Source organism: Apium graveolens, chromosome 4, assembly GCF_009905375.1.
Source record: "Apium graveolens cultivar Ventura chromosome 4, ASM990537v1, whole genome shotgun sequence".
NCBI classification, from domain to species: Eukaryota; Viridiplantae; Streptophyta; class Magnoliopsida; order Apiales; family Apiaceae; genus Apium; species Apium graveolens.
The window spans coordinates 289,674,878-289,695,110 of NC_133650.1; the positions used below are offsets into that span (position 1 = coordinate 289,674,878).

The 20,233-nt window shown below is 39.8% G+C and overlaps 1 protein-coding gene across 2 annotated transcripts; it reads left to right on the forward strand.

The window, feature by feature from the left end:
- Positions 1-894: 894 nt before the first annotated feature.
- Positions 895-2,864, forward strand: LOC141717213 (WEB family protein At1g75720). Of its 2 annotated transcripts, none has more exons than XM_074519309.1 (2): positions 895-1,239; positions 2,086-2,864. In XM_074519309.1, exons 1-2 carry the CDS (start codon positions 1,099-1,101, stop codon positions 2,584-2,586), a joined length of 642 nt encoding a protein of 213 aa, XP_074375410.1. In that variant the 5' UTR covers positions 895-1,098; the 3' UTR covers positions 2,587-2,864. The 2 variants fall into 2 exon arrangements, with proteins under 2 accessions (XP_074375410.1, XP_074375409.1); XM_074519308.1 differs by having other exon boundaries at positions 900-1,239; positions 2,080-2,854.
- The last annotated feature ends 17,369 nt before the right edge of the window (positions 2,865-20,233 follow it).

A 20,233-nucleotide genomic window follows, 5' to 3' on the forward strand; every position in this document is an offset into this window, starting at 1 on the left:
TTTTCTATATCTGTTGATCATATAACATTAGCTAAAAGCTTTGCTGCCTTATTTAAATCTTAACGTGCCCGTTTATATATACATATATTTATATTACACTTAATACATATATATTAAAATTATTATTTTATATTTAATATTTTAAACTTTAATATATTTATTTTAATATACATTGCATGTTTATAAGTACAAATAGATATAATATAATATAATATAATATATATAATTAAGAATTATATATTTTATAATAGATATTTAAGTAATTTTTATTAATTATGTTTGGTTATATTTAAATATGTTATTATATTCCAATTGTAATATATGTTAAATTGCTATTATATTTAATATATTTTCATTGAATATATTATTTATATTTTCACTTGTATTTAACTAAATATATTCTAAATTTATTGTACCATATAAAATTTTCATATATACATATATATATATAAATAGTAATAAAATAATTTTATTGAATATAACTAATCATTATAGCTAATACCAGTGGAGTAAAATCTCTTATCTCATACAGATTCAACAAATTTTTAGATAACGTTGGTGCCCAAAATACCATCATTTTACCTATTAAATACGCATTATCATCATGCGCATTATTTGCAATTTTTTTAAAAAAAAGAATACGCATATATACAATGCGCAGTTCGTCGGTATTTTGGCAGTTCTTGAGCCCGCAGATATTCTGAGCACTTGAAGTTGGAAAGTAGTGTATTTTGGGTATTCTTTTATTTATTTAGTTAACCATTTTAAATTAGTCTGCTTTTACTGCTTATGGTAATCGATATTTTTGATGTCTTTAGCTTTTTTAATATATAATAATTTATTCATGCGTTAGATATACAAGATAGTTTGCAACTGACAGCTTCAAGTTGAATGTTACTCCCTGAGGGAGTAGACAACAATATTGTTAGTGAAGTGGACGCGAAGAAACGAAGCTATCCCCTCCCCTCCACTTATATCTTATTATTTCTTTTATTTCGTTTCTGCTATTTTTATACACTCTGTCACCCTCCTCATCTTCTTTCTATTCCATCCCTCCTCTTCTGTTTCTCAGACAGATTTTCAAACTAAAGTGCTAATATGGAAGGAGATGATGCATTAACGAACACGAAGAAAGCAGAAATCGACACAAGTGCACCGTTCGGGTCAGTCAAGGAGGCTGTCATGCTCTTCGGTGAGAGAGTTCTAGCTGGAGAAATCTATACCAACAGGCTCAAAGAGGTACACAAATGTTATAGCAAGTCTTGCCCAAACTTGTTACACTAGTTGTTAAAGATCATATCTTAGACTCCTAGTCCAACTTCATTATTTTAAATTTTTAGTACAATGTGATCATATTTAAAAGAAAATCCCAGCTAGACGTGATCGTATAAATCTGATATATACATGTAGAATTCTAGGTGTTTCACAAGAATTTTGTAAATTCTACTTTGATTATCTATTTAATCTCTTCTAAAGTTCTAATTGAACAAAAACAATTAGATGATCTGCCATCTGCCCTCATTACTCTCTACTTTTTGAAACTGATAGCTCAAATAATTGAGATGATGGTACAAGAGTGTTTCTCTTTGTGTGTGTAGATGTCTAATAACAACGATATTTAGTACAAGTACATATCGAAATCAACAGCAAGCAATTTCCTGGTAAAACGTGAGACAGGCCCTCGCATGTTCAGGACTCAGGAATTGGCTTCTGATAAAAGCCAATTATAGTCATAAAATTTGTGGATTCTTTTATTTTATTATGCTACTATATATTGTTTTAATTTAATGAAGAGAAGCTTAAGCTTTACACAAGAATCAGTCTACACTAAGTACTGCTCAGAGATGCTAAATCTATACCCCCAAGCAATCCCCTGATGGAGTTTATATATTTCATTACATTACTAGCCACATCAAGCATCATTTCCTCACTTTATAATATCCATCAGAATATAAGACTGAGATAAAGTCCTATTACAATGAATTCCTCTTCATAATAACATATGACAATTGTTGTTTCAAATAACGCTATAAAATATATAACTTTTAGTCTTGATTATGCTTTGCTACATGTTTTTAGCTTCAGAATGGAGCCATTGAAGATGAGCATGCAAGTTCTGCAAATAATGGAACAATGGCAATTGAGTTGGAGGAGACAAAGCAAAACCTTGAAAAGGCTAAAGATGAAAGCATGTTAATGGCGACTTATCTCTTATCTTTGCAGAAAGAGCTTGAACGTACAAGGCAAGAACTCCAACAACTAAAAGAACAAAAAAAGGAAAAGTTGCAGCTTAAGCCAGAGGTTGACGAAGATGTTAAACATGTTGAAATTAATGCTGCAACAAAATATGAAGGAATGATGATTAGTCATGATCAGAAAGTGGAGTTTCAGAATAAGAAATATGTAACGTTTAGAAATCCACAAACTGTAGCCAAAACTCATGTGGTGCCACAAGGGGACGCGGTGCTTGAGAGACACCCTTCTTTGAGGATCAAGAAAAAGAAGTCATTGATGCCGCTATTTGGTTTTCTTTTTCCAAGAAAAAAAGGAAGCACTAATGCTGCAGGTGCAGCAAATGAAGTTTGATCGATTTCCTTACCAGTCTAGATATCAATAATCGTCAAATTGAATAATAAATATGAGTATTGAAGCTAATGATCATTTTATATCAAAAACTCCATAATTCCAAGACAGTCCCACTGAATTTTCAAGATTTAGAAGTAATATATTAATATATAAGTTATGAGTCGTCATGTTCTTGCAGAAATCATAGTAATGAAACTCAGAACATAGTATAGCGCTGAGCTCAACCCTCCCCGACAGCAACATTGGTAGTTTATTTCTCGAGTAACATTCATACTGGTGGTGGCCAAACTTAATTTGAAAAAGTTGGTCACCATTATGAAATTTACTCACAATTAACGAGCTTCGTTAAGGAAATTTGACGGGCGCCACTATTTGAAAGGCGGTGGTAAAGGTTGGACATGAAACTGTTATTTTCAAATTTGAGCCAACATTTTGCAAAAATTTGCAAACTTTAGCTACCATTATGCATTTTACTCCTTATTTCTCTTATGCCACATATTTTGCAAATTGATGTCCTGGCTTGCTTGCTTGCAAGTTTCAATTATAAGGTTTTGTTTGGATTGGGGGTTGCGGAGGGAGGGGTTGGGTTGGATAGAGAAGTCCAATAGTATCACTAAGCAAAAATTCGATAATACATGTAGTTTATCGATCAACACATCGAATTGGCTAATTACCAGATACAATTAGAGAGACTGCCAGGACTTGATTGTTTCATCCATAAATTTTTGCAGACTTTGTTGTGTTGTTCTTTCACTCAATAACTATGGAGAATACCATTCTATTGATTACTGATAAGAGGTAATTATCGGAGACCTTGCACTCCTGTATTTTTCTGTACTTAGCCAAAGATAAATGAGAAAGCATAAGAACTTCACTTGCATACAACACACAACACACAATTTTAATTAGGTCCTATGTAAGATCGATCATATTGGCCAACTACAAATGTTTGATGAGACAGCAAAAATATGAACCAAGAGCCAACAATTTAAGTTTAGCTTGTTGTAATATTGTTTAAATGTCCTCAATTAGATGTGTTGGTTACTGACATGTTACTATGAAACAAGAAGAGATGCACAGCCGAATTGTAAAAGATTGAATAGCAAAGAAACAAAAGCAGTAGCAGCTAGAATTCAAGCGGTTTCAAAGTCACTACAAGAAAAACGGCTAAATACAACCGTTTTAAAATCGGTTGTATTTAACTAAATTCGACCGTTTTCGGTTGTATTTAGCTAAATACAACCGGTTTTTGAACCGGTTGTATTCGCTCGAGTCATATCTAGTAAACCGGTTGTATTTAGTATTAAATGCGACCGACTGAATACAACCGGATAAATACAACCGCTTAAATACGACCGGCTAAATACAACCGTATTCAGTTAAATTTAATTTTTCAATTCAAATTTAAAATCCCCCCAAAAAATTTGAATTTTTACTTAAAATTTGAAAATTTTGCTGAAAATTTCGAATTTTCTGAAAAAATCAAAAAGACCCGCCAAATATTAAATTCAACTGTAGATGGTAAAAAATACAATCTTAAATTCAACCGCATTCGGTTGATTAAACTAACACCAATTTTAAAAAAAAAATTAATAAAACCTAATTTATTTTTTATTTTGATAAAAATTAAATTATTTTTTTGCCATTCTTCCTCACTTCCCGGCCACCAACCGGAATTCCTCCGATTCCTTCTATTTTCCGGCCTGCTACAGTCCATTTATATAAAATGAAAGAAGCCAAACAAACATAATCAGGTCATCCATTTCTAACCCCTGTTTCACCTCCTTCATCTCCCCAGCCCATTCTCTCTCTCTCACATGCCTCCTGATAACTCCTGGTGGCGGGGCTGCTCCTTCGACACCGCCCTGGATCCTTCGCCGCTATAGAGGTGTAGCTGTGGTTGGGTTCCTACAAAACAACGCCGGAAGGGGGGTTGGAGTCCCGCGGCGCCTCCGGCGTGAGAGTAAGAACTAGCTTTTTGGGAAGATGAAGATGATTATAAATGCAGGGTGGCTGTGTGTATATATGAGTGTGTGAGAATGATTAACCCCAAAACCTCACCTTCTTGTGCTATTTATAGCTCAAGGGTAGGGTTTTGGGGTTGGTACCTTTGAATCGTGGCCATTGGTTCTGGGAGCGGAGGGCACCTGGCGGGAGTGGATGCTTTACACGCGTCAGCGCGGGACTGGTCGAGGAACGTTTTGAGGATCCTCTGACACGTGGCCTGATTATTCCCATGATTGATGTGTGACAGTTGTCCCCGTCACGTGCTTGGGCCAACGTCTCACGTGTTGGGGTTTATCAAGGTTCCGCTTACGGGACTAAGCTGGTCAGGAGTGGTAGTGTGCGGGACTACCCCTTCCAGGAGCTGCGTAGAGTTATGAGCCTAGGAGTAGGCATTCCCGGAGCTACATGGAGTTAGGAGCTTAGGAGTAGGCCTCCCAAGAGCTGCACGGAGTTAGGAGCTTAGGAGTAGGCCTCACAGGAGCTGTGTGGAGCTGAAGGCCTAGGAGTAGTTCTCCCAGGAGCCATATGGACTATCATGTGCCCCCCACTCCCTTATGCAGATTTTCTGGATGGGGGAGTGAATTTGGGTATATTTGTAGAACATGAGTTTTTGATTGTTTTGTTAAAAGAACTTGAGCTTTTCTTGCCTCCCAGTCCGGAGTTCGTTGAGTTCAGCGAATCAGGACTAAGGTGGTTGTCTTTAGCAGGAGTTGAGCTTTTCTTGCCCCCCAGTCCGGAGTTCGTTGAGTTCAGCGAATCAGGACTAAGGTTGTTGTCTTTAGCAGGAGTTGTGCTTTTCTTGCCTCCCAGTCCGGAGTTCGTTGAGTTCGGCGAATCAGGACTAAGGTGGTTGTCTTTAGCAGGAGTTGAGATTTTCTTGCCCCCAGTCCGGATTAAATTGAGTTGTGTAGTCCGGACTTGGAAGCTGAAACGCTCTTGGTATTTTCCCCCCAATGATTTGAATTGTTACAGTTGTCCTTTTTCAAAAGACGTGCTATAATAATGTTTCCTCATTAATAACCGTGGGTGATGGGCGGTCAAGATGTTGCCACGTGGCGTGTGGCCTTTGAGTTTTGCCACGCCTATAAAAGAGAGACCCTGCATCCTTTCTTTCGTTTTTTTACCTTCTCTAAATTTCTCTTTGCTCTCTTCCTTCTTCTCTTGTTATCTTTGAAGCTTCTCCGCCGGTATTTTTGTTGTTGCTCTGTCGTTGGTCGGTCTTCTTCAATCTCTTTGAAATTTCTCCATTTGTAAGTTTCTTTCTCTTGTTTTCTTTCTTTTAGTTTGTTGTTCGATTGGTTTTCGTGTTTCTGCTATAGTGTTTGGATGCTTCTGTGTTTAGTTTTTGTTTTGATTGTTGTGTATATCTGTATGTATGTGTCTGTATTTGTGTTTGTAGGTATGTTTTGGTTTTTGATTCATGTTAATTGTGTTTCAGTAATTAGGGTTTTATGTTGGGGTCCGGATTGGGATACGTAGTCCGGACTCACAGGTTAGGATTTGTGTTTTTATGTTTCTGTGTCGTTTGAGTTCGGAGTAATGGGGTAGTTTTGGTTGCTTGGTTTCGGGGTTTTTGCAGTCCGGAGCTCATGTTCAGTGATGTATTTTCCATTGGGCCTCCGGACTGTTGCTTTTAATTTGTAATTAAAATGAATCGTAGGGTAGTCCGGACCATGTAGCTTTCAAGATAAATAACCTGTAGGAGTTTTAGACTAACCTTTGTCACTTGTTTTAGGTTTATGGTCCGGACTAAAGCTTTTGCCAAGGCCTACATAACTTGTTATCCGGGGCCATCTAGTTCAGGTTCTGAGTCTTCTGCTGATTCTGAGCGGGTTGAAATGGGTAAGAAAGCTTCTACTTCGGACTCCGAGGCCATAACGAAGCTTTCAGTTGCTAAGATCTCCTCCAGAAAAGTACCGTGTAGTCCGGAGGGGCTCTGGGTTGAGAACCTCGGGTATTTCGTTACTAAGAGTGAAGAAATTGAGGATAGCTTTTACTATAGGAGCATTAGGTCCGGATACGCTAGGCAGCCGAACGCGAATCCGGGGCCTTATAATCAGGAAGAGCTGGATAGGAAATTTGCTGGGAGTATAGCGGCTAAGGAGCCCTATGAGTTGAGGGAGGAATACGCCGCTTTGGACCATGAGGCGCAGGATTCTTCCGTCCGGGCTGCCTTTCAGCTGGATCGACGGATTGAGTGGAGGTGGCCGACTCCGGAGGAAAGGATTTATCATAGGCCGGCTGATGGGTTTGTTCCGGTATGGCTGGAGCATCTCCGGTCCGGATGGAACCCGCACTGGCACTTGTTTCTCAAGCACCTGTGCGAGTATATATATAAGGTTTCTCCGATGCAGATTACGCCCAACGGTATAAAATGGATGACTTGGTTTATTGCTTCCTGTAATAAGTTTAAAGTTCAGCCCACTTTTAAGCTATGGCATCACTTATTTCATTTGGTCCGGTCCGGACAGACTCCTCTTTATGAGCTTCGGTTCCGGGCTGCTGAGTGCGGTTACGGGAGCTCTTATAGGCCAGTGATTCAGCAATCTTCTTTGAAGCATTGGAATGGAGAGCTTATCATGCTGAGGGGCTTAGATTTGTTTTATCTTCCCTATATAGCTGCCGACGGAGTCCGGACTAGGTTCCGAAGGGATGTTCTCCGGGGAGATGCGCTCCGGATGATATTTGCATTTTGTGAATGCTTGGGTTTTCAAATGACCCGGGATACCTTTATGATGTATAGGACTATGCATAGAATAGGGTGTAAGTAGTTTCTCTTTTTGTCCGGACCTTCTATGTTTTTGTTGTATATCTTTATTTGTCTTGATTCCGTACCAGTTTTGACTTGTGTTTTTTCTTTGTTCCTTTGCAGGTTTGCCTCATTACAATCCGGACATGTCGTCTTCAGCCTACAGTGATGCTCTGAAAGGTCTGGGCAAGGCTTTCAAGTTACCGAAGAAGAATGCTGTTACTGGCTCCGGATCGAACGCCTCGGCCGAGGAGGGGTCACAAAGCAATGCCGTCCCAAATCCGGAGCCTGAAGTTCATGTGAGCCAGTCTACTCCGGAGAATAATGTTGAGTTGGATAATGAATTTGACAATCTTGAGGATTTGGGTCCTATTGGGGAGATTCCGGGCGTTGATTCTGGGCGGAGAAGGAAGAGGCTCCGGACTCTTGGGTCGAAGCCTCCTAGGGCTGAAAATTATGAAGCTGGCTCTGGGTCCGGGGCTGGAAAAGGGAAAGCTGTTGAATCGGATAGTCCGGATGAAGATGTTCCGGGGCTGGAGGAAAAGGTGGCTCGCTTCATGGCTGGGATTCCGACTCAATCTCAGTGGAGTAAGATGAATGAGTCCGGATTTGATGCCACAATGAAGGAGTGTTCCCGTCTCTGGGGTCAGGTATTTTCTTTCTGTTCTTGTTTCTTGCTTTTATTTGCCTTAGAATATTCTTCTGAGCTTTTCCATTTTTTGCAGCTTGGTGGGTATATGGCTGGATCAGCTTCTCTGGCCTACAATGAACTGAAAATCTCCCGGAGTACCATTGCTGATAAGGATTCGGAGATTAGTCAGCTCCGGGACCAGATAATTGTAAAAGACAATTCCCTCTCCTGACTGAATAAGCATCTGAATGAAGTGACTATCCGGGCTGATAACGCGGAGAAGGAGGTATCCGACCTAAAATCCGAGTTGGTTGAGCTCCGGAGGCAAATGTCTGCTGTTCGTCCGGAGGCCCAGGTTATTGAAGAATTTAAGAGATCTGAGGAGTATGATAGAGCTCTCGCCAATGCTGGTGCTCCGGAGATAGCTCGATGCTGGTTGGTTGCTGAGAGGCATATCAAGACGAATCCGGAGGCTGATTGGGATAGTTTCGTATCTGAGTTTATCAAAGCCAAGGAAGATATTGAGCTTGGACTAGGTGAACCGGAGCCGTTTGACGGTCCTTGCCCCAGTTTCCTGCCTCCCCGTGCTCCGGAGTCCTGATCTATATTTGATTTGTAAAACTGCTACTGCTACTGATTTGAGACTTGATAATATTTGGTTCTTGTAATATTTTTTGTACTTTGGTCCGTGCTTGTTTGAGGCCGTTGAATTTGTAATGAATGCTTTCTTTGACGCTATTTTACTTTTCTTCTGTAGTTTGTTTTTGCCTTAGAATATCTTCCCAAGTTGAATTTTGCTGTAGTCCTGACTAATCTTCTTGTCCGGACTAGTGGAGGACTTTTAGATAGAAAATTAATTCTAAGTAAAAGTGGTTGCTCTAGTCCGGGCTAATAGCTTGTCCGGACTAGTGGCTGCTTTTAGTTTAGAAAATTAATTCTAAGTAAAATTTGGTTGCTCTAGTCCTGACTAATAGCTTGTCCGGACTAGTGATAAGTTGATTGTTCTAGTCCTGACTGATAGCTTGTCCGGACTAGTGGTTGCTTTAAGTTAGAAAATTAATTCTAAGTAAAATTTGGTTTCTCTAGTCCTGACTAATAGCTTGTCCGGACTAGTGATAAGTTGATTGTTCTAGTCCTGACTGATAGCTTGTCCGGACTAGTGGTTGCTTTAAGTTAGAAAATTAATTCTAAGTAAAATTTAGTTTCTCTAGTCCTGACTAATAGCTTGTCCGGACTAGTGATAAGTTGATTGTTCTAGTCCTGACTGATAGCTTGTCCGGACTAGTGGTTGCTTTAAGTTAGAAAATTAATTCTAAGTAAAAGTTGGTTGCTCTAGTCCTGACGAATGGCTTGTCCGGACTAGTGGTTGCTTTTGGAAAATATTCAAGTTAAAAAGAAAGCTTTTCATTGATCATTCATACAATATAGAAGGAGAAACATTTTGGTTACTTGCCATATTGGCTACAAGTTTTTGGTTGCTTTGTTTGCTGTACTACTGATAGTATTTCCTTAGCCTTAGTCCATGCCAAGTGTTTGGCACTTCTGAGTCATCCATGTTCGAGAGCTTGTAGGTTCCTGGCCTGAGGACTTCTTTGATTTTGTATGGTCCTTCCCATTTGGGCATTAACTTTCCGGTGTTTGTGGGATCTGATGCTTCAGTGTCTCGAAGGACTAGGTCTCCAACTTGGAAGTTTTTGACTCTTGACTTCTTACTGAAATGTTCTCTTGTTTTCTCCTTGTATTTCTCCATTCTTACCACAGCTTGGTCCCAGACCTCATCAATTAGTTCCATGTTTGTTTTGAGTCCTTCTTCATTTGCTTCTTCTTCAAAGTTTATTGCTCTGTGGGAAGGAGAGCCTACTTCAATAGGCAGCATTGCTTCTGTTCCATAAGCTAGTTTGAATGGAGTTTCTCCTGTGCTTGTCCTTGGGCTTGTCCTGTAGGACCAAAGTACGCTTGGTAGTTCTTCTGGCCACTTGCTTTTGCTTTCTTTGAGTCTTTTCTCGATACCTCGGAGCAGGATTCTATTCGTTACTTCTACTTGGCCATTTCCTTGGGGATATGCCACTGATGATTTTTTGTGCTTAATCCCGCGGTCTTGTAGGTAGGACTCGAACTCTGATCCAATGAATTGAGGTCCATTGTCTGATACTAGGACTCGTGGTATCCCGAACCTCATCAAAATGTTGTCCATAAACTTTATGCAGTCTTGCTGATTGATTGTCCTCATTGCTTTTGCTTCAACCCATTTTGTCATGTAATCAATAGAGACTAGTAGGTACCTTAGATCTCCTTTTGCTCGAGGGAATGGTCCCATGATATCAATACCCCAAACAGCGAAGGGGATAGGTGACAGGACTGAGGATGGTAGGACTGGGCTTATTCGGGATACATTGCTGAAGAGTTGGCACTCCTTGCACTTCTTGACGAATTGTATTGCATCCTGATGAATTGTTGGCCAGTAGTAGCCTTGTCTTATGATCTTATGAGCTAGGGCTTTTGCAGACATGTGGTCTCCGCATATTCCTTCATGCACTTCTGCCAAGCAGTACTTTGCTTCTTCTGGGCCAATGCACTTCAGGGTAGGAGATGAGAAGGTCCTGCGGTAGAGTACTCCTTCTTCGAGGAAGAACTTGGCTGCTTTTGCTTTCAATCTTTGAGCTTTTCCTTTATCTTCTGGGAGTCCCCCTTTGTCCAAGTAATCTATGAAGGGAGTCATCCAATTTTGAGTGCTTTCTATTTCCAAGACCTCTCCGGATTCAATTGATGGTTTGTGGAGGTCCTCGAAGTAGACTGAGCAGTCTAGGTCTGATGAATTCCGGACTAATTTGGATAGGATATCCGCTTCTTCATTTTCTTCTCGGCATATTTGGAGGATTTGGTGGCTTGGGATTGAAGCTAAATAGCTCTGAACCAGTGCTTGGTACTTCGCCAGAGTAGGGTCCTTTGCTATGTATTCTCCGTTTGTTTGTTTGACCACTATCTGGGAGTCGCTGTAAATTTGTAAGTCCTGGACCCTTAGAGTCCGGGAGAGCTTTAGTCCTGCGATCAGCGCCTCATATTCTGCTTGGTTGTTTGTTGCCGGGAAGTTGAAGGATATAGCTGTCTGAATCTTGAATCCTTCTGGGCTCCTGAGTATGAGTCCGGCTCCTGACCTCTCGGTTGTTGAAGAACCATCTACTTTTAAGGTCCAGGCTCCTGGACTAATTTCCTTTTTTGGCTCCTGATCCATGTCCATTGGTTCTTGGTCTTCTTCTGGGAAGTTGCATTCGATTATGAAATCTGCAAGAACTTGAGCTTTGATTGCAGTCCTGGGAATGAAGCTTAGGTTGAACTGGCTCAATTTCACAGCCCAATTAACAAGTCTTCCCGAGATTTCTGGCTTGTGCAGTATTTTTCTTAGTGGTTGATTTGTTACTACTTTGATCTCCCTCCCTTGGAAGTAGTGTCTGAGTTTTCTTGATGTTGTAACCAAAGCAAAAGCAAACTTCTCCAATCTTGGGTATCTTGTTTCTGAATCTTTTAGGACTTGGCTTACGTAGTAGACTGGTTGCTGTGTTCCATTTTCTTCCCTGATCAGGGCAGCTCCTACGGCTTGTGCTCCTGCTGATAAGTATAAGTAGAGAGGCTGTTCTGGCTTGGCTTTAGTTAGGACTGGTGGCTGAGAGAGGTAAGTTTTGATTTCCTCGAATGCTTTCTGGCACTCTGGGCTCCAGTTTACCTCTTTCTTGTTGGTTGCTCCTTTGAGTAGATCAAAGAAAGGTAAGCACCTCTCTGCTAGTTTTGAGACAAATCTCCTGAGTGCTGCTAGTGATCCTGCTAGCTTCTGCACATCTTTTTGCGTCCTGGGAGCTTTCATCTCCTGGATTGCTTTTATTTTCTCCGGATTGGCTTCTATGCCTCTGCTGCTGATCATGAACCCTAGGAACTTCCCTGCTCCTACTCCGAAGGTGCATTTCTCCGGGTTTAGCTTTAGTTGGTTCTTCCTTAGATTTTCAAAGCATTCCTTCAGATCTTCCAAATGCCCTTGTATAGTTGTTGATTTAGAAATCATGTCATCGACATAGCATTCCAAGTTTCTCCCAATCTGGGACTTGAATATCTTATTCATGGCTCTTTGGTAAGTGGATCCTGCGCTGGTAAGCCCGAAGGGTAGCATCACATAAGCGTAGACTGCTCTGTGAGTTATGAATGCTGTCTTAGGGATGTCCTTCGGGTTCATCTTTATTTGGTTGTATCCGGAGAAGGCGTCCATGAAACTTAGCATTACATGTCCTGAGGTGGCATCTATCAGCTGATCAATGTTTGGAAGGGGATACGGGTCCTTCGGGCATGCATTATTTAGGTCAGTGTAGTCCACGCACATTCTCCATTTGCCGTTGGACTTCTTAACCATGACCACGTTAGCTAGCCACTCCGGATATTTGATCTCTTTGATGATTCCTGCTTTGAGTAGCTTTTCTACTTCTTCGTCAATGGCTCTCTGCCTCTCTGGAGCAAAGTTTCTTCTCTTCTGCTTTACTGGTTTTTTGTTGGGGTTGACATCCAAGCTGTGCATTGCTATGGACTCATGTAGTCCTGGCATGTCCCTTGGACTCCAGGCAAAAACATCTTTATACTCCCGGAGCAGGGAAACTAATCTCTCCTTGAAGGACTCCTCGAGTCCTGACCCAATCCTCACTTTTTTGCCTGAATTGGTTGCATCTACTTCGATTTCTTCTGTTTCGACTGCTGCTTCAATTTTTGCTTGTTCTTTGTTTGAGATCATTTGATGAATCCGAGCTTCAGAGTTCTTCTTTAGATAGTTGTTTGCTTTTTCAGGTTCTTCGGTTGCTTGCATGGTAGGACGAGGTTGGTCTAGGACTCGATTTGTCTTGTCCACTACCATGACTTGGTTGCTTGCCAGTTCTTCTGGACTTGTTTTGCTTGGTTCTTCCCTTGTCCGGGGTCTGTGCTTCTTCGTGCTTTGTTGCTTGCGAAGGACCGTAGCCTTCCTCTTGTTATCTTGATGGGTTTCTGCCATAACTAACCCCTGGTTGTAGCATGTTTCAGCAACTCCGTAATCTCCTTTAATCTCCCCGACTCCCGTCGGGGTTGGGAACTTAATCTTGAGATGGGAGATTGAAGTTATTGCTTGCATCATGGTCAGAGCTGATCTGCCAATAATTCCGTTGTATGAGGAAGGAGCGTTGATCACATAAAATTTGATGACATGAGTCGCTTGGTTAGGAGCAGATCCAAAAATGACTGGCAGATACAAAGTTCCTTGGATCGTGACTAAGTTGTGGCCGAAGCCATAGAGTGGGTCTTCTCGACATTCATTTGAGCGGACGCTCCCTAACTGCATTCTATCCACTGTGTGCTTAAATAGAATATTTACTGAGGAGCCATTGTCTATGAGCATTCTTCTTACTTCATTATCAAAGATGTCCAGAGTGACAACCAAAGCTGCATTGTGATGAGGGTTGACTCCTTCATAGTCCTTGCTGCTGAAGGATATCACCAGGTCTGGGAGCGATTGGATTGAGAGTACTTCTTCGCCGAAGCCCGGGCTCCCGGGTGGGGAGTAGGATCCGCCTAGGACCACATTGACTATATTCTTTCCTTTCTTCTGTGCTTCTCCTCTGCTGTTGTACCGAACTAAGTACTTGTTCATATTCCCCTTTTTCACTTGGTCCTCAATGAAGTACTTTAGTGATAAGCAATTCTCGGTTTTGTGGCCATGGGTCTCGTGATAATCACATTGCCTATTGTAGGGCCTACTCTCCGGAGGAGTTTGCATTGGCTTCGGAGGATAATAGAAAGGCTTTTTTTTGACTTCTTTCAAGATTTCTTCCCGGGTCATGTTGAGAGGAGTCCAGTCCGGCTCCTGCTTCGGCTCCCGAGCTTGCTTCACGGGTCCTGGGTCGCTGTTCGACTCCTGCTTAGGACCAAGTCTTTGGAAAACCGGGTTTGCTTGTCTTTCTTGGCTTTGGTTGCTTTGCTTGAATTTCTTGTCCTGATGGTAACCTCCTTTCGGTCGGTCATCAGTGTTTTTATTCCTGAACCCTCCATTCCGGGTCATTCTCATTGCTTGGAGCACGTCTGTTTCCTTAATGAATCTGGCGGCCATGGAATAAGCTGCTGCCAGACTTTGCGGCTCCTTATTGACTAGCTCCACAATATACCTTTCGTTGTGCTCTGGGTCCAGATTTCTTCTAAAAATGCTTAAAGCTTCCCTCTCATCCAGATTTGAAACTTTATTGATTGCTTCCTGGAACCGACGCATGTATGCAGATAGGGATTCATTGTCGTGCTGCCGGATTGTCTCCAGGTGACACATGTGCATTTCGTGCGTTTTGTTCGCCCGAAATCTCCTGAGGAAAGAGGCTCGAAATTCCTTCCAGGAATGGATGCTGCGGGAGGGGATTCTGCTGAACCATCTCTGGGCCCCTCCCTTAAGTGTTGAAGCGAAGAACCTTGATTTCGTCAAGTCATTGTAGTAGTATATCTGCGCTATCTGTTCAAAGTAGTTCAAGTGCTCCTCCGGGTCTCCCAGACCATCAAAGGAGTCAAAGTTGTAATGTTTCAAGTCCCGCTGCCGGGGGATAGCTTCTAAGGAGTAGCTGAAAGGAGTGAGTGTTTCTCTAATCTCCACTCCTGAGTCTCTGTCCATCTTCCTCTGCAATTCATAGATCATGTCTTTTAGGTCCTTCTGCTTCTCTTCTTCTTCATCATCAGAAATCAGCTCCGGAGTGGGGTCTCTCCGGGTTCTTTTGCTCCTAGGCTTGGTCAACAGCTTCTCTTCTTCTAATTGTATTCTCTTTTGGATCTTTAGCTCGAGCTTTGCTTCTTCTTCTTTCCTGATTTGCTCCCGGACTTCTTCCAACTTTCTCTGTTTGGCAGCTTCTGCTTCTTTTTTGCCTTGATCTTTTTTGCTTTTCTTCCCCTTGGCTCCAATGCGGTCGAACACCGACCTCTTTGATTGCTGGGAGTCCCCGGATTCCTCCGGCTCCTCCTCTAGTTCTGCCTCTTCTTGGAGGCGGGTCTGCTCCTGTCTGTATAGTCTGATTGCTTCTGCTAGTTCATCGCTTGTGAGGTTAGCCATGTGCTCTTCGGCTACCGGGACATTTGTGTACTTGTACTGATTGAGCTCTATGAGGGTTCTGGCATCCCTTGTGTTTACAATTCTCTCCACTGCGGGAGTGTGTAGTGGTTGCTCCTGGAATGTTTCTCTCTCGGCTCCTGGGTCGAGAGCCTGGGAGTGGTCCGGCTCCTGGACCTGAGCACTAGCAGATGGCCTCCCAGAGGTATTCTTTCCTGGTCTTGCCATTTCTCAACAGCACCAACAACAAATGATAACAATATGGCACAGAGAATATCGGTCTAAGGTTGCTTTATGAAATTTGCAGAAACTACCCAAAATAACGACAAATACTAGCAAATAGCTTCCTGGGAGCAGTTCAAACGATTTTATGGGACTATTCAACGATGAAGTACAACGCAAAGTTATATTCAAACTAGAACAATAACGATTAAAACTAACGATAGCTCACACAAACGTGGCTTAACCAACAAAACGAGCTCACACAAACGTGGCCTAAAGTAACGAGCGCATACAAACGTGGCCGATATGAGCAATATTCATGTTTACGTAAAGGGTTGGTTGCTTGAGTTCTTACAAGTTTGAATAAATGGACTCTTTGAAGAGTTTGCTGATGAAGGTGAATCCAGGGGCACCGAGACCCAAGGATGGAGAGCCCCTCCTTCTAGCGCCAAATGATAACTCCTGGTGGCGGGGCTGCTCCTTCGACACCGCCCTGGATCCTTCGCCGCTATAGAGGTGTAGCTGTGGTTGGGTTCCTACAAAACAACGCCGGAAGGGGGGTTGGAGTCCCGCGGCGCCTCCGGCGTGAGAGTAAGAACTAGCTTTTTGGGAAGATGAAGATGATTATAAATACAGGGTGGCTGTGTGTATATATGAGTGTGTGAGAATGATTAACCCCAAAACCTCACCTTCTTGTGCTATTTATAGCTCAAGGGTAGGGTTTTGGGGTTGGTACCTTTGAATCGTGGCCATTGGTTCTGGGAGCGGAGGGCACCTGGCGGGAGTGGATGCTTTACACGCGTCAGCGCGGGACTGGTCGAGGAACGTTTTGAGGATCCTCTGACACGTGGCCTGATTATTCCCATGATTGATGTGTGACAGTTGTCCCCGTCACGTGCTTGGGCCAACGTCTCACGTGTTGGGGTTTATCAAGGTTCCGCTTACGGGACTAAGCTGGTCAGGAGTGGTAGTGTGCGGGACTACCCCTTCCAGGAGCTGCGTAGAGTTATGAGCCTAGGAGTAGGCATTCCCGGAGCTACATGGAGTTAGGAGCTTAGGAGTAGGCCTCCCAAGAGCTGCACGGAGTTAGGAGCTTAGGAGTAGGCCTCACAGGAGCTGTGTGGAGCTGAAGGCCTAGGAGTAGTTCTCCCAGGAGCCATATGGACTATCACCTCCCTCTCTTATACTTCATCTCATCCCCTAAGTTTTGCCACCAACACACCAACACACACTTGCCTCACATATACACACCCCTACAACAAAATGGCAAAATGAATCCTAACAAGCACATAAACAAAATATACAACTTTACTGTTCTTGAATAGGTGACCCAGTGTGAAAACTTTTAGAATATAAAATGCCCTTTATTCTATTCTTCCTTTGCACATCAAGTACTTTTATTTATTCAGCCGCCGGAGAATGCTACAAATGTTGTCGGAGTCTTGTCTAGAGATGGAGAGCTTCGGGTCGGGTCGAAGTTTGGACTGGACAACGAAAAGTTTGGGAGGAGCATTCGGGTCTTTGTTGGACTCGTCGGACTTAGATTCACGGTTGTATATAAATACGGTTGTATTTATTCGATTGTAATTAGTAAGGCTAAATTCGACCGAATGCGGTTGGATTTAGGAGCACGGCTAAACTCAACCGTATACGGTTATATATATATACGGTTGTATTTATTCGGTTGTAATTAGTACTAAATTCGACCGCGTAAATACGACCGTATTTTAATACGACCGCATGCGGTTGTATTTAGCCGCGCCCTTAATTTCAACCGAAAACGGTTGAATTTGATGTCGGTTGTATTTTTGCGGTTGTATTTAGTTTTGTTTTCTTGTAGTGAGTTTTCTAAAGCCTATCTATCGTATTCGTACCATAGCGATTCCAGGAGGTCACAGCAATTAAGATCTTAAGATAATTCAAATGAGATTTGAAAGACTTGATACCACTGAAAACATTATGGATGCGTCTTTTCCTCCAATTGCACACCATACAACACAAATACACAATACTCCTGATAACTCCAACAACTAAAAGAATGGAAACCCTAAATCCGGTATAATCATAAAATTAAAATGGAAAAAATTTATATATTTATATATTTAATAGTAAAAAAAAATTATTTTCAATTTTCGCTCCCTCAAAAATATATAAATTTTATGAATATAGTACTAATATTAATGATATTTACAATAGTTATGAATTTAAATACACGGATTTAAGTATATTTTATACATTAATATTGTTAAAAATAATATTTATTAATTTATTTAATTTATACTCTTTATTAATAAGTAAAACCATGTATAATTTGGTCCTAAAAGTACCAAAGTACCAAAATACCAATTTTGGTACTTACCTCACATAATGTTGACTTCTATTCTCTATCAACTTTGTTTTTAACACAACTCGACTTCTATTATTTGTAAATTTATTTTCTTTTTAGTTAGTGTTCATCCAATCATCTTTTTAATTTATAAAATAAAAATATTTTTTAAACGATTTGTAAATTATTTTAAAAATTTATTAAGTTACATTAAATTAAGTAAAATAACTCATATTTATTTTTAATTTTAGAAAAACTACAAACTACTAACACAAATTGATTTATATTCTCTGTAAACTTTATTTATTTATAAATTATATTAAAAATTTAATAAGTTACGTTAAATTAAGTAAAATAACATATATTTACTTTTATTTTGAAAAACTACTAATTACAAAGTAAACTATTAACACGAATTGACTTCTATTCTTTGTAAACTTTATTTTCTGTAGTATTATTTTAAAAATAATTAAGTAATAGAAAATGATTTTAGTAACATTTATTAACTTATAAACTGAAAATTATTGATTTAACGATTGTATTTGTTACTGTCCATCACAACGTTTATATACTTTAAATTTAAAAAAACATATTTTAACAGTAACAAATTTATGGCATGTATTTAGATTATATTTAGTAATATTAAATTAAGTTTAATAACATCTATTTACTTTTAATTTGTAAATTAATTTTTATCGATAATTAAGTAATATTAAACTAACTACATTGAAAAGACTAATTATAAGATAATTATCAAATTATATTAATTAATATTAAATTGTCTAAAGAACATATATTTGGTTCATATGATCGAGATACAATTCGTTTCACAGAAATAAAACTAATATGTTAGATTTTTTATATCAAGTAAAACAATGCAAAATTAGAATTATAGTGAAAAATTTCATAACTGATTCGATTCTTTTTAACTACATAACTATTTTTTTAATTTTTTTTATCGTAGGTAACTCGCGGCCGATAACATTCGGGTGCGCACGGGGTAAACCCTACGGTTCGCACATATTATGAATAATTCTCTACATATATTAATTCAATATTTTTAGTCTCGGTCCCGTATTTCGCACGGGGTATCAACTATCTATATTAATAAGCGAAACTATGTTTAGGTCCCAAATCTTGGTATTCACTAGAAAATTATACAATTATTTTTAAAATTTTATGTAATAAAATCTCAACTGACAAAAATTAACTTTTATTCTCTGTAAATTTTATTTTTCTAAAATTTATATTTGTTGCTGAACATCCAAGCGTCAGTTTACTTTAAAATAATTGTATTAGTAAGTTAACATGTCAGATTTATATAAGTAAATAATTAGGTGTATGCATAACTATAACTATACAGTGAAATTTTAGAGTTAGACTTAACTTCAATTTTTTTAACTACATATTTTAAAAGTCTTTTATATATTATATTTAGATCTGTATTTTACACGGATTATGAGTTTCAATTTTATGCAAATAATAATGTGATACTATTATTTTTTAATTTCGGGTCCGTGCTTCGCACGGGTTATCAACTACTAGTATATAATAAATTAAATATATATATTAGTTAAAAAAATTTTGCCACCCTATAATCCATTTCGTGGCTCTGTCCCTGAAGCCAGAGGTTGAAGTAACAATATATGAAGAAATGATGATTAGTCACGATCCGAAAGTAGAGTTTCAGAATAAGAAATATGTAACGTTTGGAAATCCACAACCTTTAGCCAAAACTCATGTGGTGCCTCAAGGGAACGCGGTGCTAGGGAGGTATCCTTCTTTGAGGATCAAGAAATACAAGTCATTAATGCCACTATTTGGATTTCTTTTTCTAAGAAAGAAAGGAAGCACTGATGCTGCAGGTGCAACAACTGAAGCTTGATCGATTTTATTACTACCAGTTTAGATCTTGGATAATCGTCAAATTGAATAATAAATATATTTATCTAAAGTTAATGATTGTTTTGTATCAAACACTCCATAATTCCAAGAAACAGTCCTGCTGAACTTTCAAGATTTACAGCAATTTATTATTTACACATATGTTATGAGTCTTTATGTTCTTGCACAAATGGCCTTAGTAATAAAACTCAGAACATAAGTTTTGTCCAAGTTCAAGATGCTCAAGTAATGTTTTTAAAGTTTTCAATAAGTGAAAATTCACTGTTGGAACAAGACAAGATCAAGCTATATATCATGTTCACCTAATTTTTGGATCTTTGGGTAAATTGAAATGACAGTACACAGAAAACAAAATCATAGTACATATAGTATCACCACAAGAGATCAGTGTTCCTTGAAACAAAGCCGCCCTCCTGGGAAGATTTATTCAAGAACTCGATGCAATCAGCAATAGCTTCGTTATAGTGAGAGCTGGATGAGTAATAGGAATTGGATGACAAGTAGCTACATGATTGTTTTGGAGGTTCATGAGGCTTGTCAACATCGCACGAATGTCGTGTTAGACCTGGTTCGTTTGATCCCTGAGACCCACCTTTACTAGAAGAAGGGAACGAGAAGATGAATCGCATTAGAAACCTTCTAATTCGGTGAAACAGCTTCATAGGAATTTAGCAGCTGGAGATTTTAAGTGATAGATCTCTGTGTTCTTAAGTTATACTCTAC